At 51.1% G+C, this 14,114-nt stretch overlaps 1 protein-coding gene across 4 annotated transcripts in view; it reads left to right on the top strand.

Annotated features, from left to right (window-relative positions):
- The window catches only part of LOC115559630 (signal-induced proliferation-associated 1-like protein 2), a 92,157-nt gene that overhangs the window by 25,346 nt on the left and 52,697 nt on the right, over positions 1–14,114 (top strand). For all 4 annotated transcript variants that reach the window (XM_030378594.1, XM_030378592.1, XM_030378593.1 and 1 more), the window contains exons 2-4: positions 5,452–7,241; positions 11,523–11,656; positions 13,560–13,748. In XM_030378594.1, coding sequence (XP_030234454.1) covers positions 5,708–7,241; positions 11,523–11,656; positions 13,560–13,748 — 1,857 coding nt within the window. In that variant the 5' untranslated portion in view covers positions 5,452–5,707. The remainder of the gene's footprint in view (positions 1–5,451; positions 7,242–11,522; positions 11,657–13,559; positions 13,749–14,114) is intronic.

The following is a 14,114-nucleotide window of genomic DNA, read 5'->3' as shown; positions in this document are numbered from 1 at the left end:
CTCAAAGTTTTGCCGAAATGAAATCCTCCAACCGAAATTCAAATCAAGTTTAATTTTGAGTTGTTCAGGGTGTGACGTGGTGTTGTTGTTTCCTTTCTCTTTGTGTTCATATATAATTGAGGAATCAAATGGGGTGCAGTGATGGATGTGTAATGTGCCTTCCGGCTTGTTTCACTTCCACTTGACTCATTTCCTCCATCTTTGTGCGAATGAGCGAATGAGCATAACACTGTCTACCACCCCGTTCAAAACCCACCGGGTTACCACAAAGAGATCCTTTTTCAGTCTATCCAGGTGAGGCAAGCTACAAATTATTTAAAAGTTTTGTATGTTTATTTGCTGCGGCCGGTAAACCCGATCAACAGCCAACCGGATCACATGTGTTAGAAATTACACAATGATGGAATCCATGAGCCTGGAAATTATCCTAATGACCCCCCCCCCCCCCCTCTCTGACCTCTGGTCTGGCCTTTCATTCGACCCGTCGCTGGAGGGGGGTCTGAGTGGGCTGTGAACCACTCTCACCCTCTGGCCTGTCGGATCCAACGCCACCTACAAAGACCTGCTGGCCCCGGCCCCAGCAGTTCAATAAGTCCAGGCCCAGAACCTCTAATACAGATCAATTTGCTCCGGCTTTATTAAAGATAATTGGCCCTAATTAGACGTCTCTGTTTGCCCTCAATGTTAAGTATTGCCCGGTCGCTAGGTAATAGGGTACCCCCATGTGTGGGACTCACAACTGAAGGGGCGAAAGGCCAGAGAATGATTATTAATCTAAGAATTTATATTAATACTAATACTAGTATGATGCACAATCCTTCTTCTGCCTGTGAATCTTTATCTAAAATTAATCAGAGACAGATTAATCCATATTCAGCTCAATTGCACTGCAGAGTGCTTGCTCTGGCTTCCGTTCCCTCTTTAGAAACCCAAAACGCCTCATGTCCCCCACGATAACACTTTGTTCAGCTTGAAAAGGGCTTCGCCGCAAATCTGCAGATTTGTCTGGAAGTTCCACCCACTTAGCGCCAACAGAGTGACAGTCAGACTCTTCCAGCAGTACATTCGGTCCAACATCTCTGACCCAGCTGAGAATCTCTGCTCCCGGAGACGATCGGCCGCTCCGCTAAAATACCGATCTCGGCACTGCGGACTGAAACGTCTTAACGTCTATCAGAGTTTGTTAATAAAGTCACTGCATCTGAGAATTATGATTTCAAAACCTGGCACACCCTCTAAGCGACACCCCCCCCCCCCCCCCTCTGCCCACACACACACATACACACAAACTCCGCTCAAGCTGAGATGAAAGCTGCGCACTGTGACACAGGGGAGAGAGATGGACGATCCGTTCCCCTCTCCGTAATTAGGCCTCCGTCTTTTCCCCACCCTCTCCTTGCTGCTTTCCTCCGCCCACCCACCCTCCCCCCAACACCTCCCCCCCCCCCCCCCCCCCCCCCCCGTCCCTGCGTTTCTGAGGCCTGGCATCTTAAACAGCCATAATGGCCACACATTACTCCAGTAATAAAGGGCTGTTAGCAAAACCGACCGCCTACACTCCATCTGCTGTGTCTCCTCCCCCCCCAGCCTGAACAACATGATCCACCGAGGGAGGGGGGGACGGGGGGGGGGACGAGCAGCCCACCCCCAGCTCCCTCCTGATCAGGCAGGGGGGCAGAGGGGATTGTGCTGACTGGGTAGCCCGGGGTGTGCTCTGCTGCTGGGGAGGTAACCAGCGAGAGTGACAGGGTCCAACTGGTGCCATTAATCACTGTCACGGGGGAGAGCAGGCCAGGAGAGGACGATTAGATGTGGGAGGGGGGGTTGGGTGTCTACAGGGGAGTGCCGTGTCTAGTCGTCCGGTCCTGGTGTGCAATAAGGATGGACCTCACCCCTTGGTGACCCTCCACAGCCGAGGAAGGAACGCAAACACACACACACACACACACAAACACACACACACACACACACACACACACACACACACACACACACACACACACACACACACACACACACACTCAGGTCTAACTGCCGGTCGTGTTATCTTTTAGTAGTTTCTGCAAGGACCATCGGAGCGGGAAGGATCGGTGGTAAGGCTGGGGGGTTGGACTGGGGGACAGGACTGCAATATACAGGCTACTGGGGAGGAAATAACCTAAAGACGAGCTTCGTAATATTTAGCCTAGTTGGTAGCTTAAAATGTACTGGACATATCTGTCGATGCTGGGATGACAGATCTGTTGGTTTTGGTTTCAATAATTTTATCAATGAAATCGCATCCTGTAACTGATGTGTTCTACAAATAACAAATGTCTACCAGCCCGCACCTCTCTCTTTGTTTACTAGAACGTCCTGCAGGGTGCATGTCTCGTCTTACCGTCTCCACTCCTAAACCCCTCCCACCTTCCCCCCCCCCCCTAGCCAGCCAAGCTATGCTAGTTTTCGTTGCACAGCCAGAATGGAGAGAACACTGTTATTGAGTTCTTATTATTCTGAATGTCTCAGGCTTTGCACAATCGTATACATTGCAACTTTAATCCATGGATAGGTTTTCGCTTTTTAATCTTTAAATTTGAAATGGAGATCTCGAGTGGTGAACCCAGACTTAATTTATATAGTTTAAGCAAGCTTTATACGATATAAGATGCTTTACGCCGACCAATCAAAATTAATCTTTAGTCTGTGATTTGCCCTGGTATAAGCGCTCTGTCAAACAGTTGTTTTAGTGTTCTCTGGAAGAGCTTTTCCCATAAGGTGCCACAGTGGATCAAGTTATCTTTTCAGGTGACCTTTTTCGATGATGTGTTTTGAGGTCTTTTCTATTTCTAGATGAGAAAACACAGGATTCCTCCATAGCCTGACACTATGCTATCTATTAGTGAAATGCCATGGTCCCACTTCACGGATGTGCCACTGGGAGACCTATTACTTTTCTTTTGAAGACAGTTTTAGTGCTGTGGGAAATTAAATATAGATTCAAAGGTTGGGTTCCTAGTTTCAAATGTTCTTAGTAATGTTGAGTAGGAGTGATGCTTTCAAAGTCAAACGTTTCCAAGATGCAGAGCAGCTTCAAAAGCGAAAGGATGTGCACATAATGTAATGTATATACAGTGTACACACAATATGTATTTCAACCATCAACAGCCACCTTTTATATTGTTCCACATGTAGGTACAGTAAACCTGTGTGTCTCGTTTAACTTCACATTGTATTCATGGTTCGCCAGCCTTAACTGGAAAACAGATTTGCCAAGAGCAATTGTCATCGCCGCATTATGTATTCATGTGACATCAAATTATTCCTCCTGACTCATCAGAGCCTTGTGCAAATTATCCTGTCACTTCAGACAAGCAGCTCAGTGAGAGAGGAACACATCTTCATAACTAGACCCTTGTTTCTCTTGAATACTTTTGCTTAGTCCAGGGAGGAGCGACGAGAGTAATACAGCAATAGTGGACACAGAGTGGATCATGACATTTATTGGTTTATTTCCACCGATTTAGGTCAGTGTTTAGCCCAAGCGCAGTGGTTATATTTCAGCCATTTGGATATTTCACATCAACCCCCATGTGTGTGTTTTGTGTAGTCTGGCATGTCACTAATCTTGATCTGGCCCACATTCTCATCCCATTCTGTTTCCTCTCTCCGCAGTATACGACATAGAAATGTAAACATGACCCCCAGTTTTCTCAAAACTAGTGTTGAGTCATGTCATAGCCACCCGCGCAAACATGGGTGGCCGGCCCCCTTGGCTCTCTCTGTTATTAAAGACCTAAAACACAGAGCATTAAACCCAGGGACACCATCCCCAACGGTAGGCAAATCAAAACAAAATGGAAGCAGCTCCGTGTGCTTGTTTTTCTGTGACGTGACTGCTCGCCTTGATCGCCCGCGAGGTTATCTGCAGATTGCCTCCCCGGGAGAGACGAGGCAGACGGCCACCCTCCTAGGAACAAGAAAAAGCAATTTAGGTCAATATAGAAAGGTCCCGAGTCCACCGCGCCGAGAACTGCCACGCAGCCGTGGCGATGGGGGAGCAGATCTGTTCGCCAGCAAGGTCATGTTGTATCTTATCAGAGCATCCCGTAAACATGCCCTCAAGCTCTTTATAGAAGAGGCTGAGTGTAGGTTTGCTGTAGGATGTATGGAATTCATTGAGTATATCAAATGGGGATCACATGTTACGATTAACATTCGGTTGTAGGGATAAATGTTGAGGTTATCATGTCATCAACCTCAGAGCAGGTAAACGTTTGTACAGAAACCCAATCCTAGCTTCCGGCCTCATTTGGTTTTCCGTTGTGTTCTGGTGTAATGCGACACTCTTTCTGGGAGTTCATTGTACTGTAAATCAAGAGAAGTAATGATGCTATCTCATAATTTCCATAATTTGGCGGCACACAAGTTGTTCGTGGTTATTTTGCCTACAGAGTCCATCATTTCTCTTTATAAGTTTAACACAGTTCACCACAGTCACCTCTTCATGGCCCACGTTTGCAGATGGCTCATCTAAAGGAACACTGATTATTGGCAAAAACTGAAACAATGTGAATTACCTGCTTGCATCAAACACTGCGAGTTACCCGAGAGAGTAAGAAGACGCTCCTCAAGGACCACCAAGGGTCTCCCCCTCTTTCTCAGTCCACAGCCCAGTGTCTCAAAGGGTGTAGGGGTTGATTGGGAAGGCCTCTGTCACAGGAAGTCAGAAGCTGTAAGATTCATTCCACCGCTCACTGTGGTGGAGTGACTCCTTGTAAAAGCTCTCTTCTCATAAATATACTGTAGTCGTACAGAGTGACTCGCATGAGGAAACGAGATACCGTTCAGCTTGGGAAGGGGACATAGTTATTAGTCTTTTAGCACCTCGATTGCTTTCGGCATTGGCTGTCGTCGGTTGAGTGCACAACAATAAACATGCTGCCTCCTAAATTGATAATACGCCCTAAACATATTCCTTCTGTATAGCGTGTGAGGCAAGACAATACTACAGGCAGTGAGATTAGCTTCTTGATACATCTAAACAGTTGAGCTGAACATCTGCCTCTCATTGCTGCAACTTGCTCCGACACCATCTGCTCCACTCTGGTTGGCAGCACCCACAAATACATCCAACACTATCATTATAAACCCATAACATTACATGCTCCAACACTCCATGGCCGTATCCATAGGCATACACCAAGCCAAGCCCTATTTAGCCAATGCGCGCTTGAATGACCTTTTGGTATTTCCACAATATCCTCCCATAACCTTTTGATTTTCTCCTAAAGGACAGGGAATGAAAAACCTATGCCGTAATGGATCAATTTTGCCGCTGAACTTATTGCGATCCCGTCGAGGGAATGCATATATAATGTCAAGGCTTCCACCTCTGCCTACATGGTCTATTTTATAAGGCTTGCTTGTTACAGTATCCTAACGTCGTTCCCTATCTTGTTTGTTTTGCAGCTCCAGCATCCCCCGTTGTCCTCCTGAATTAGCCGTGAGCCACACTTCACTGTGAGTCCTCCTGCCGTGGCCCTCGGCGTCCTTAATGCTGCCCACGACCTCGTCAGTACAGCAGCCTTCTCTGAGCTAAGATGACGGTCGCTTCAGAGACCCTGGGAAGAGGCCCCTCCCCTTTGTGTGTCTGAGGCGCCGCACATCATGTAATGAAGACGGCCCCCAAGTGTCTGCTGCACCGAGGGTCCGTTGCCGGCGGGATATGAGTTATTTTAGCCCCGTGTCCGACGACATATCCAACCTTGTGGGATTTGTGGGAAGCCCAGAAGACTACGGCCGAGCCATGCAGTCTGAGGAGCTGTTCAGCAGGAAGCTGAAGGCCCTGAACGGGGGCATGGCCCCAGGGTCTTCCAGCGCACAGGGGAAGTCCGACGGGCTCGGCAAGTCCAACGGGAACCCCGCCATGCCTAAGATGGGCGTGAGGGCCCGAGCGACGGAGTGGCCCCCGAAGAAGGAGGGCTGGGACGGGAGGCCTTCCCCCAACTACCAGAGCGTGATCCCGGCCTTCGCCAACGGCCAGCAGGACCAAATCGGTGAGATCCTGGAGGAGGGCGAGCCCATCATCCTGGACCCGGACTATGCCGACAGCAAGTACACTCTGAGCGAGCTCCTCAGCCACTCCCCGCTGCGGGGGCTGCACCCGATCCGCCAGCGCAGCAACAGCGACGTGACCATCAGCGACATCGACTCGGAGGACATCATGGACCAGAACGCCGTCAACCCCAACACGGGCGCCTCGCTGCACCGCGAGTACGGCAGCACGTCCTCCATCGACCGGCAGGGCCTCACCGCCGACGGCTTCTTCAGCATGCTGCGGGGCTACCGGGCGGACCCCGCGGACCACCGCGGCGCCGCCCCCCCGCTGGGCTTCCCCGAGCTGCTGCGCTACGACACCGCCTTCTCCCCCAGCCTCCAGACGGCGGCCCAGATCGCCCGCGGCGAGATCGTGCAGATCTCGGGCTACGACTACATCGACAGCTCGCTGCTGTACAGCCGGGAGCGGGAGAAGTCCTTCATGCGGCGGATGAAGTCGGAGACCTCGGAGACCTCGCTGTTCCGGAAGCTGCGGACGATCAAGAGCGAGAGCGACGCCCTGCGGCTGTCCATGGAGGACGACCGGCGGCCGCTCAGCTTCCAGAAGTGCTTCTCGCACTACGACGTCCAGAGCGTGCTCTTCAACATCAGCGAGGCCGTGGCCAACAGGGCCAGCCTCAGCCAGAGGAAGAACACCACGACCGGGGCGTCGGCCGCGTCGGCCGGGGGGGGGTGCGGCCAGGGAGGGGGAGGGGGCGGCGGCGGCGGCGGGGGAGGGTCCGGAGGCCCCATGGTCGGAGCGGCGGGCCCCGAACCGGGATGTAGCGGTGGGAACGCGGGCATGTTCGAGTCTCCCCTGGGCAGCCGCGAGGACTTGAACCCCAAGGAGAACCTGGACACGGACGACGGCGACGGGAAGAGCAACTACCTGGTGCTGAGTTGCACGCACTTTCGCAACGAGATCGGCGGCGAGGGCGAGAGGAGGATCTCTCTGTCCAGGGCGAACAGCACCAACTACACCGGCGGGGGCGAGAACTGCTCCTTCGAGTCGTCCCTCAGCTCCCACTGCACCAACGCCGGGGTGTCGGTGCTGGAGGTGCCCCGGGAGAACCAGCCCATCCACAGGGAGAAGGTCAAGCGCTACATCATCGAGCACATCGACCTGGGGGCGTACTACTACCACAAGTTCTTCTACGGGAAAGGTAGGTTGATGTCAATCGGGTCTCAATGCCATCCTGAGAGGCCAACACTGTGTAGATCATTAGTATCATCGCCAAGCCAAACCTCTTTTGCCTCAGACAATGCTAAGGCTGTTCGCACTCATTCTTCCGGTGTTTTTTGCCTGTGCTAAAAGTTCAAATAAGTTTGACTTTGTGCACTGGACTTTGACTCATTGACTGAAAGAAAATGTCCAACAGTGATGAGGAGACGTTTCAGCAGTAAAGGGATGATAATTTATTAAGAAATGAAAACAATCATAAGAACATTTGACCGTTTAAACAGTTTAAAAAAAACTGTTGCGCAGGCAGCCCTGCTCCATAAAGCCTCGCCCAGCTCTCACTATGCGCTGGTGCTTTTCAAACGGGCCCCTAGATAGTGTGACGTCCGGTTTTTTTCTGCTGAGCCTGATACATGAAAAGGGACTCCAGGACAATAGAGTGTCTGTGTTGGGTGTCTGAATATGGGTTTCACTTCCTGAGCTTGACACTGGATTTGCGATATTGTCCTGTCCTCTGGAAAAGCTGGGAATAGTTATGTGAGAGGCTTGGAGGTGTGTGTGTGCGCGTGTGTGTGTGTGTGCGTGTGCGTGCATGTATGTGTGTGTGTGCTTGCGTGTGTGTGTGTGTGTAATCGGCGTGTGTGTGTGCGTATGCGTGTGTGTGTCTGTGTGTGTGTGTGTGTGTGTGCATGTGTGTGCGTGCGTGTGTGCGTGCGTGCGTGCGTGTGTGTGTGTGTGTGTGTGTGTGTGTGTGCGTGCGTGCGTGTGTGTGTGTGTGTGTGTGCTGCAGCTGTTTCCCAGGGGGCACCGTGTCCCCTGAATCCACTGGGTCAGCAGCAGAGCCCGGTCAAAGTCCCGGCGCTCCTCATTAAAGCACCTTGGTGTGTGGAAACACCAGGCCGGCCGCCGGACCATCAGCACATAATGCTGCCCTGTTCCCCCCCCCCCCCCCCCCCCCTCCCCCGCTGTCCATAGTCTCTGTCTGCTGCCGCTCTCAGCATATTGGATTACCCGTCCATAACACCCCGCTCCACACACACAAGGCACACGCACACACACACACACACCCGTACGCACACACATGCACACACACACATACACACACACGCACATGCACACACACACACACACACACACACACACACACACACACACACACACACACACACACATGCACACACACCAAGACTAAAGCAGCTGTTTCACCTTTCACATTATGGGATGGGATGCCTGAACTTCCTGAGCACACTGCCACACATTTAAACATACTGCCGTGTGACTGAGCAGGAAGCCACTTCTGTCTTAATGGCTCCGGTCATGGAGAATGAGCCAATTACAGCGCAGCTCAACTTGTATTAGGATGCGTTGGTGAGCTCAGTGCATCGGGCAAATTATTTACAACCCTATTTACATCCCACGGAAGCTAGGCTTGATTTTCCACTTGACACTCTAAGAAAAGCTTTTGGCGACTAAAACAGCCTCTGCCGTTTTCTTTGGTTTCCCCCATCACATATTTAATCACTTTGTCTTCAGGAATGCAGGTCAATTTATAATTGAAACGACTTGCACTGATGTAACCCCTGAGAAGGAGAGGATCTCTTATGGAAATGTGCAGCAGTGCCCTTTTCCTCTATACTGGTCGCCTCAATGTGTTTTATTGAAGAGGCGGCCTGTCATCGACAAACAAACACAGACACACCCATAAAACACACACACACACACACACACACACAACGGACAGTAACTCATCACTTAATGGCAGGCTTTTATTGTCCATGCTAACATTGATCCCATTGTTTGGCTGAACTCTTATCCCACCCTGTCATCATGAATGCTTAGTTATCTAGTTAAACCTCTTGCAAACACACACACACGCGCGCACACACACACACACACACACACACACACACACACACACACACACACACACACACACACACACACACACACACACACACACACACAAACACACATATAGCAGGACCTCAATGTATTTATTACTCGGCCAATATATAGGTCAATGTATTTAAAATATAGATTTAATTATGTAATAAAATAGTCTTGAAAGTGGAGACAGAAAAACTAATCTAAACACAAGGCCAAATCCTATAAATGTCTTTATCAGACTTTAGCCGGTGACCGCAAACATGTAACAGAGCTGTCGATATCATGCCACCCGATATGACACTCAATTAAACACTAAAGCCATCCATTCAGTCCCTAAGGCCAACAGGTGTGTGAAAGTGAAAGAATGCGTTGGCCACAGGCATTCCTCCCACGATCTGCCATCTGCCTCGCGGCCCCGCAGGTGTTATGGTGTCACGGTGGTCCTCAGATTCCCGTGTCCCTTTGTCTCACAGAGTGCTTCTCTACAGACCTGCGTCGCCTGACAAGTCTTGCGGCCCGTACGTAGTTTTGCTCAGATTTCTCTGGTCGGAGAACATCTATTATTCATCACCCGCACGTCGATTTCATGGTAACTCCGACCGGTGTGTGAACAGGCCAGTTCCTCTGCGGCGGCACTCAGCCACTCTCCTGAGGACATGTCGGAGGTGTTTTGGAAATGGAGGTCCCTTTGAGGCTGCCCTAGGAGGTATGCCTTTGTTTGATGGATGGATCCCTGGTCCTGTGGATCAGGGCCTGTTTACTCAAGATCTGCTGCGTGTGTGCAAATCCAAGGACCCCCTGTCCTCCCTCCCTCCCTCCCTCGCTCCCTCGATCCTTCCCTCCCTCCCTCCCTCCTTCCCTCACTCCTTCCCTCCCTCCCTCCCTCCTTCCCTCACTCCCTCCCTCCCTCCCTCCCTCCCTCCCTCCCTCACTCACTCGATCCTTCCCTTCCTCACTCCTTCCCTCTCTCACTGCCTCCCTCCCTCTCTAACTCCCTCCCTCCCTCCCTCCCTCCCTCCCTCACTACCTCCCTCACTACCTCCCTCACTACCTCCCTCCCTTACTTCCTCCCTACCTCCTTCCCTCCCTCCCTCCTTCACTCCCTCCCTCCCTCCCTCCCTCCCCCTCCCTCCCTCCCTCCTTCACTCACTCCCTCCCTCCCTCCCTCCCTCCCCCTCCCTCCCTCCCTCCTTCACTCATTCCCTCCCTCCCTCCCTCCCCCTCCCTCCCTCCCTCCTTCACTCATTCCCTCCCTCCCTCCCTCCCTCCCTCCCTCCCTCCCTCCCTCCCTCCCTCCCCCTCCCTCCCTCCCTCCTTCACTCATTCCCTCCCTCCCTCCCTCCCTCCCTCCCTCCCTCCCTCCCCCTCCCTCGCTTCGACGCCAAAGGCATAGCGTCAACAGACCGTAGACACAATACACATAAACAGACAGAGGCAGGCAGCGTCTCTGTTGACTGTTCGTCTCCTGTTATCATATTGTTTGTCGTTGCACGTTTCAACCGTTTTCTAAAAGATAATTTTGTTCACGCATTCTTTCTTTCATTTATTTCCCCACTTATATATTTACTAGGAGATGTTTCGTGATGGGATGTAAAATGTATGCATTTATTATCATGCCAAGTACATTGTTTGGGTTGTACTTACTACATATTAATAACTGCAATGCTAATGTCAAACTGAGAAATTAGATTTTCCTGGGCCCGGAAATTGATGTGACATCTTGTTACTGGTAATACTGTGAATGCAGTCATAAATCCATAATCTTAACTGACGTCGTCATTAAGTCAAATAAAAAAAAGCCATAAGATTTGGATTGTATTTCCCTCACAAAGCGAGAGGGAGGAGATTTATGTCTAGAATCTCTATGATATCACTATTCAGAGAGACACAGCCCTTCCCAATGCATGGTCACTTTATTGCATTATTGAGTAGATTAATACACTGAGCAGCAGAGAAATATAAGCTTGCCAGCGGGGCCTTAGAGAACCGAAATAGCTTTTTAAAGAGCCTATTTAGCCTTGTCCGACATGTTTTGTTCCGTTTCGGGATCTTCGGAAAATTAATTTCAGGAACTGAGCTTACCGAGCATTTTGAATATCACTGTTGGGATGTGATCATATTCCTTGAGCTTATGAAATACCAAACGATTATCTCTACTTAGTGATCATCACATTTTCACATTACCGACACGTTTTCCATTTTGCATTTGATTCCAGAATATCTCCAGTCAATTATTAGATAACAAGCACGATATGCAAAACGAGCCTGTATATATTTACATTTTAATTGCACAATCACCTGCACAAGGTCATTCTGTCTGGGGAGCGTGTTGCTCACGGTGTGTCTGCTCGCTGTGGGTCTCGTCTCGTCTCCGCAGAGCACCAGAACTACTTTGGCGTGGACGAACACCTGGGCCCAGTGGCCGTCAGCATCCGCAGGGAGAAGCTGGACGAGGGCAAGGAGAAGGAGGGGATGCAGTACAACTACCGGGTCACCTTCAGAACCAGCCAGGTGAGCAGTCCCCCGCGTCTCACTCTTACTCTCTGCTCACACCACTCCCCCCCCCCCCCCCGTGTTGAGAGTGTGTCGGGTGACGAGGATGGAGGGAAAAATAAAAAGTCACCTTGTTTGAGCGTGTTTCATGCACTCGATTCAAAATCCGACATGTAAACAAATCTATCTGAATGCATAAAGAAAAGACATATACCGGTAATACATAATGTTGTTTCAATTTTATATATTAAAAAACATACAACATGGGGGTCGGCTTAGCTCAGGAGGTACAGCCGGTTGACGATGCTAGTTCGACTGAGTGTCGATCTGTCCCTGAGCAAGACACTTAACCCTAATTGTTCCCGACGAGCTGGCTGTCGCCTTGCATGGTTCACACCACCGTCGCCGGTGTGTCACTGTGTGTATTAACCATTGTAAGTCGCTTTGTCGAAAAAAACAACAAAATAAAATGTCAACATCAGCTAGATAGTTCTCAAAAGCAAATGCACCAAGCTCTGCTGAAGCCTGGATCTCCCTGAAACTGATAGGGTTTTCCAGTGCTTCCTGGCAGTGTTTAAAGACTGGGACTCATTCCCTCGTCGTTGTGCAGTCACATTTAGCCGCTCACTACTGGGTGACTGCGGCACCCAAGCTCGGTCATGCAAGACTAGAGCGCAGCAATGTTGGAGAAGGCTCTTGGAACAACAAGTGTGGGAGGGGAGGGGGGGGGGGGGGGGGGGTGCACCGCTGCTCTGCTCTTTGTTCCCCAACCCGCCCAGAGGACACTCACAGAGTCAGGGGTTTGAAGCCAAGTCCAGTCATGCAAGCTGCTGATGCGGTCTATCCGATGGTACTTGGAAAAACCCTGTTAGACACACACACACACACACACACACACACACACACACACACACACACACACACACACACACACACACACACACACACACACACACACACACACACACACACACACACACACCAAACAATCAAAATGAGGTGCACAGAGTCAAACCTCAACCACAGTCGTCCAGATTACCAAAAGAAAAAAAAGCTCTAATCGATCGACGTTGGGCGGTCTCCTAAATAATTCAGCGACAGATGCAGCCGGCAGGAAACTGTTACTGATATCAAATGGCCTTCCCGGTCGGAGGCACTTCGCTCCCCCGACGGGACAACGTATCTGGGTCATGCAAGTAGCACACACACAGCAATGCTCCAGCTCCTCAGTCAACGTACACAAGGTCCGCTTGCATGAAGCGTCTCACGGTTGACCCTCACCTCTGCCTCCTTCTCTACCTTCTCCTGCTAATCTCCCCCCCTCCCTGCTGCTCTCCCACACGCATTCTCCTCCCTCCCTCCCTCCCCCCTTCCCCAGATAGACGGGTTTAGAAAGGTTTTCTACCCGCGTGCGTCACCGTCAAAGAGCCTTTGGCTGTTAGCTCTTCCATGACCCTTGGGCTTTGCGGACGGCAGTACAAAATGGGGGGTTTATTTGTGTAAATGCACGCCAAGGGGGTTGCGGATAGGGTGTTTCAGACCCTTCTCTGCATCAACTTTTTACTGGCGTGCTAATGGTCTAAATGCTAAAACGCTACTTAACATCTGCTCCTGCGTTTTGCCCGTTTCAATTATTTAGCGGGCGCCTTCTTAATGTAGCCCCACAGGGGGGTAGTCGTAATGGATCTGTTCACGTCGATTGCGGCATTCGATTCAGATGTGCAACGGAAGCGTATTAACCTTTCGTCTGCCCTCGTCCTGCCCTCTGTGCACACGTACAGCCGAAACCCCTTCCCCTTCTCCCCCCCCGAGAGCTTCATACCTTCAGGGGGAATGATCCTAGGCAGAGGCGCGTCCACGTACCCTATGGAAACGTACCGATGGACGTGATTGGCTGAACACCGTGACTCTGTTCCCCCAGCTCACCACGCTGCGCGGCGCCATCTTGGAGGACGCGGTGCCGTCCACGGCCCGCCACGGCACCACGCGCGGGCTGCCCCTGAAGGAGGTGCTGGAGTACGTCATCCCCGAGCTCAACATCCCCTGCCTGAGGCTGGCGCTCAACTCGCCCAAGGTGGCCGAGCAGCTCCTCAAACTGGACGAGCAAGGGGTGAGTACCGGAGGAGGGTGGCTACTGGGGCGACGGTTACCGGGACGATGGTTACCGGGACGATGGTTATCCGCGGCGACGCTCGTTCGCACAGCCTGCCTTGGTGGCCTGGTTTTAAAGTTCTAAGTGGGATTTTTCTTTACTGTGATTTGCCATTGGTACATTCTTAGCTGGTTTGGTGCCCCAAAGTTGCCGTTTCAATACCTGGCACTGCCTGGCCAGGTGTTGAGGTGTCCCTTAGCCAGACACCAAACCCTCACTAATCTAGAGACGACCTGGCTGTCGCCTTGCGTGTGTGCGTATGAATGAGGGAATGTGAATCAATGATTCTGAAATGCTTCGAATGTCGTGAGAGGTCAAGAAAGC

The sequence above is a fragment of the Gadus morhua genome, chromosome 15, assembly GCF_902167405.1.
Source record: "Gadus morhua chromosome 15, gadMor3.0, whole genome shotgun sequence".
NCBI classification, from domain to species: Eukaryota; Metazoa; Chordata; class Actinopteri; order Gadiformes; family Gadidae; genus Gadus; species Gadus morhua.
Note: the sequence above shows the minus strand (reverse complement) of the source record. Positions and strands in the feature narration are given on the sequence as shown.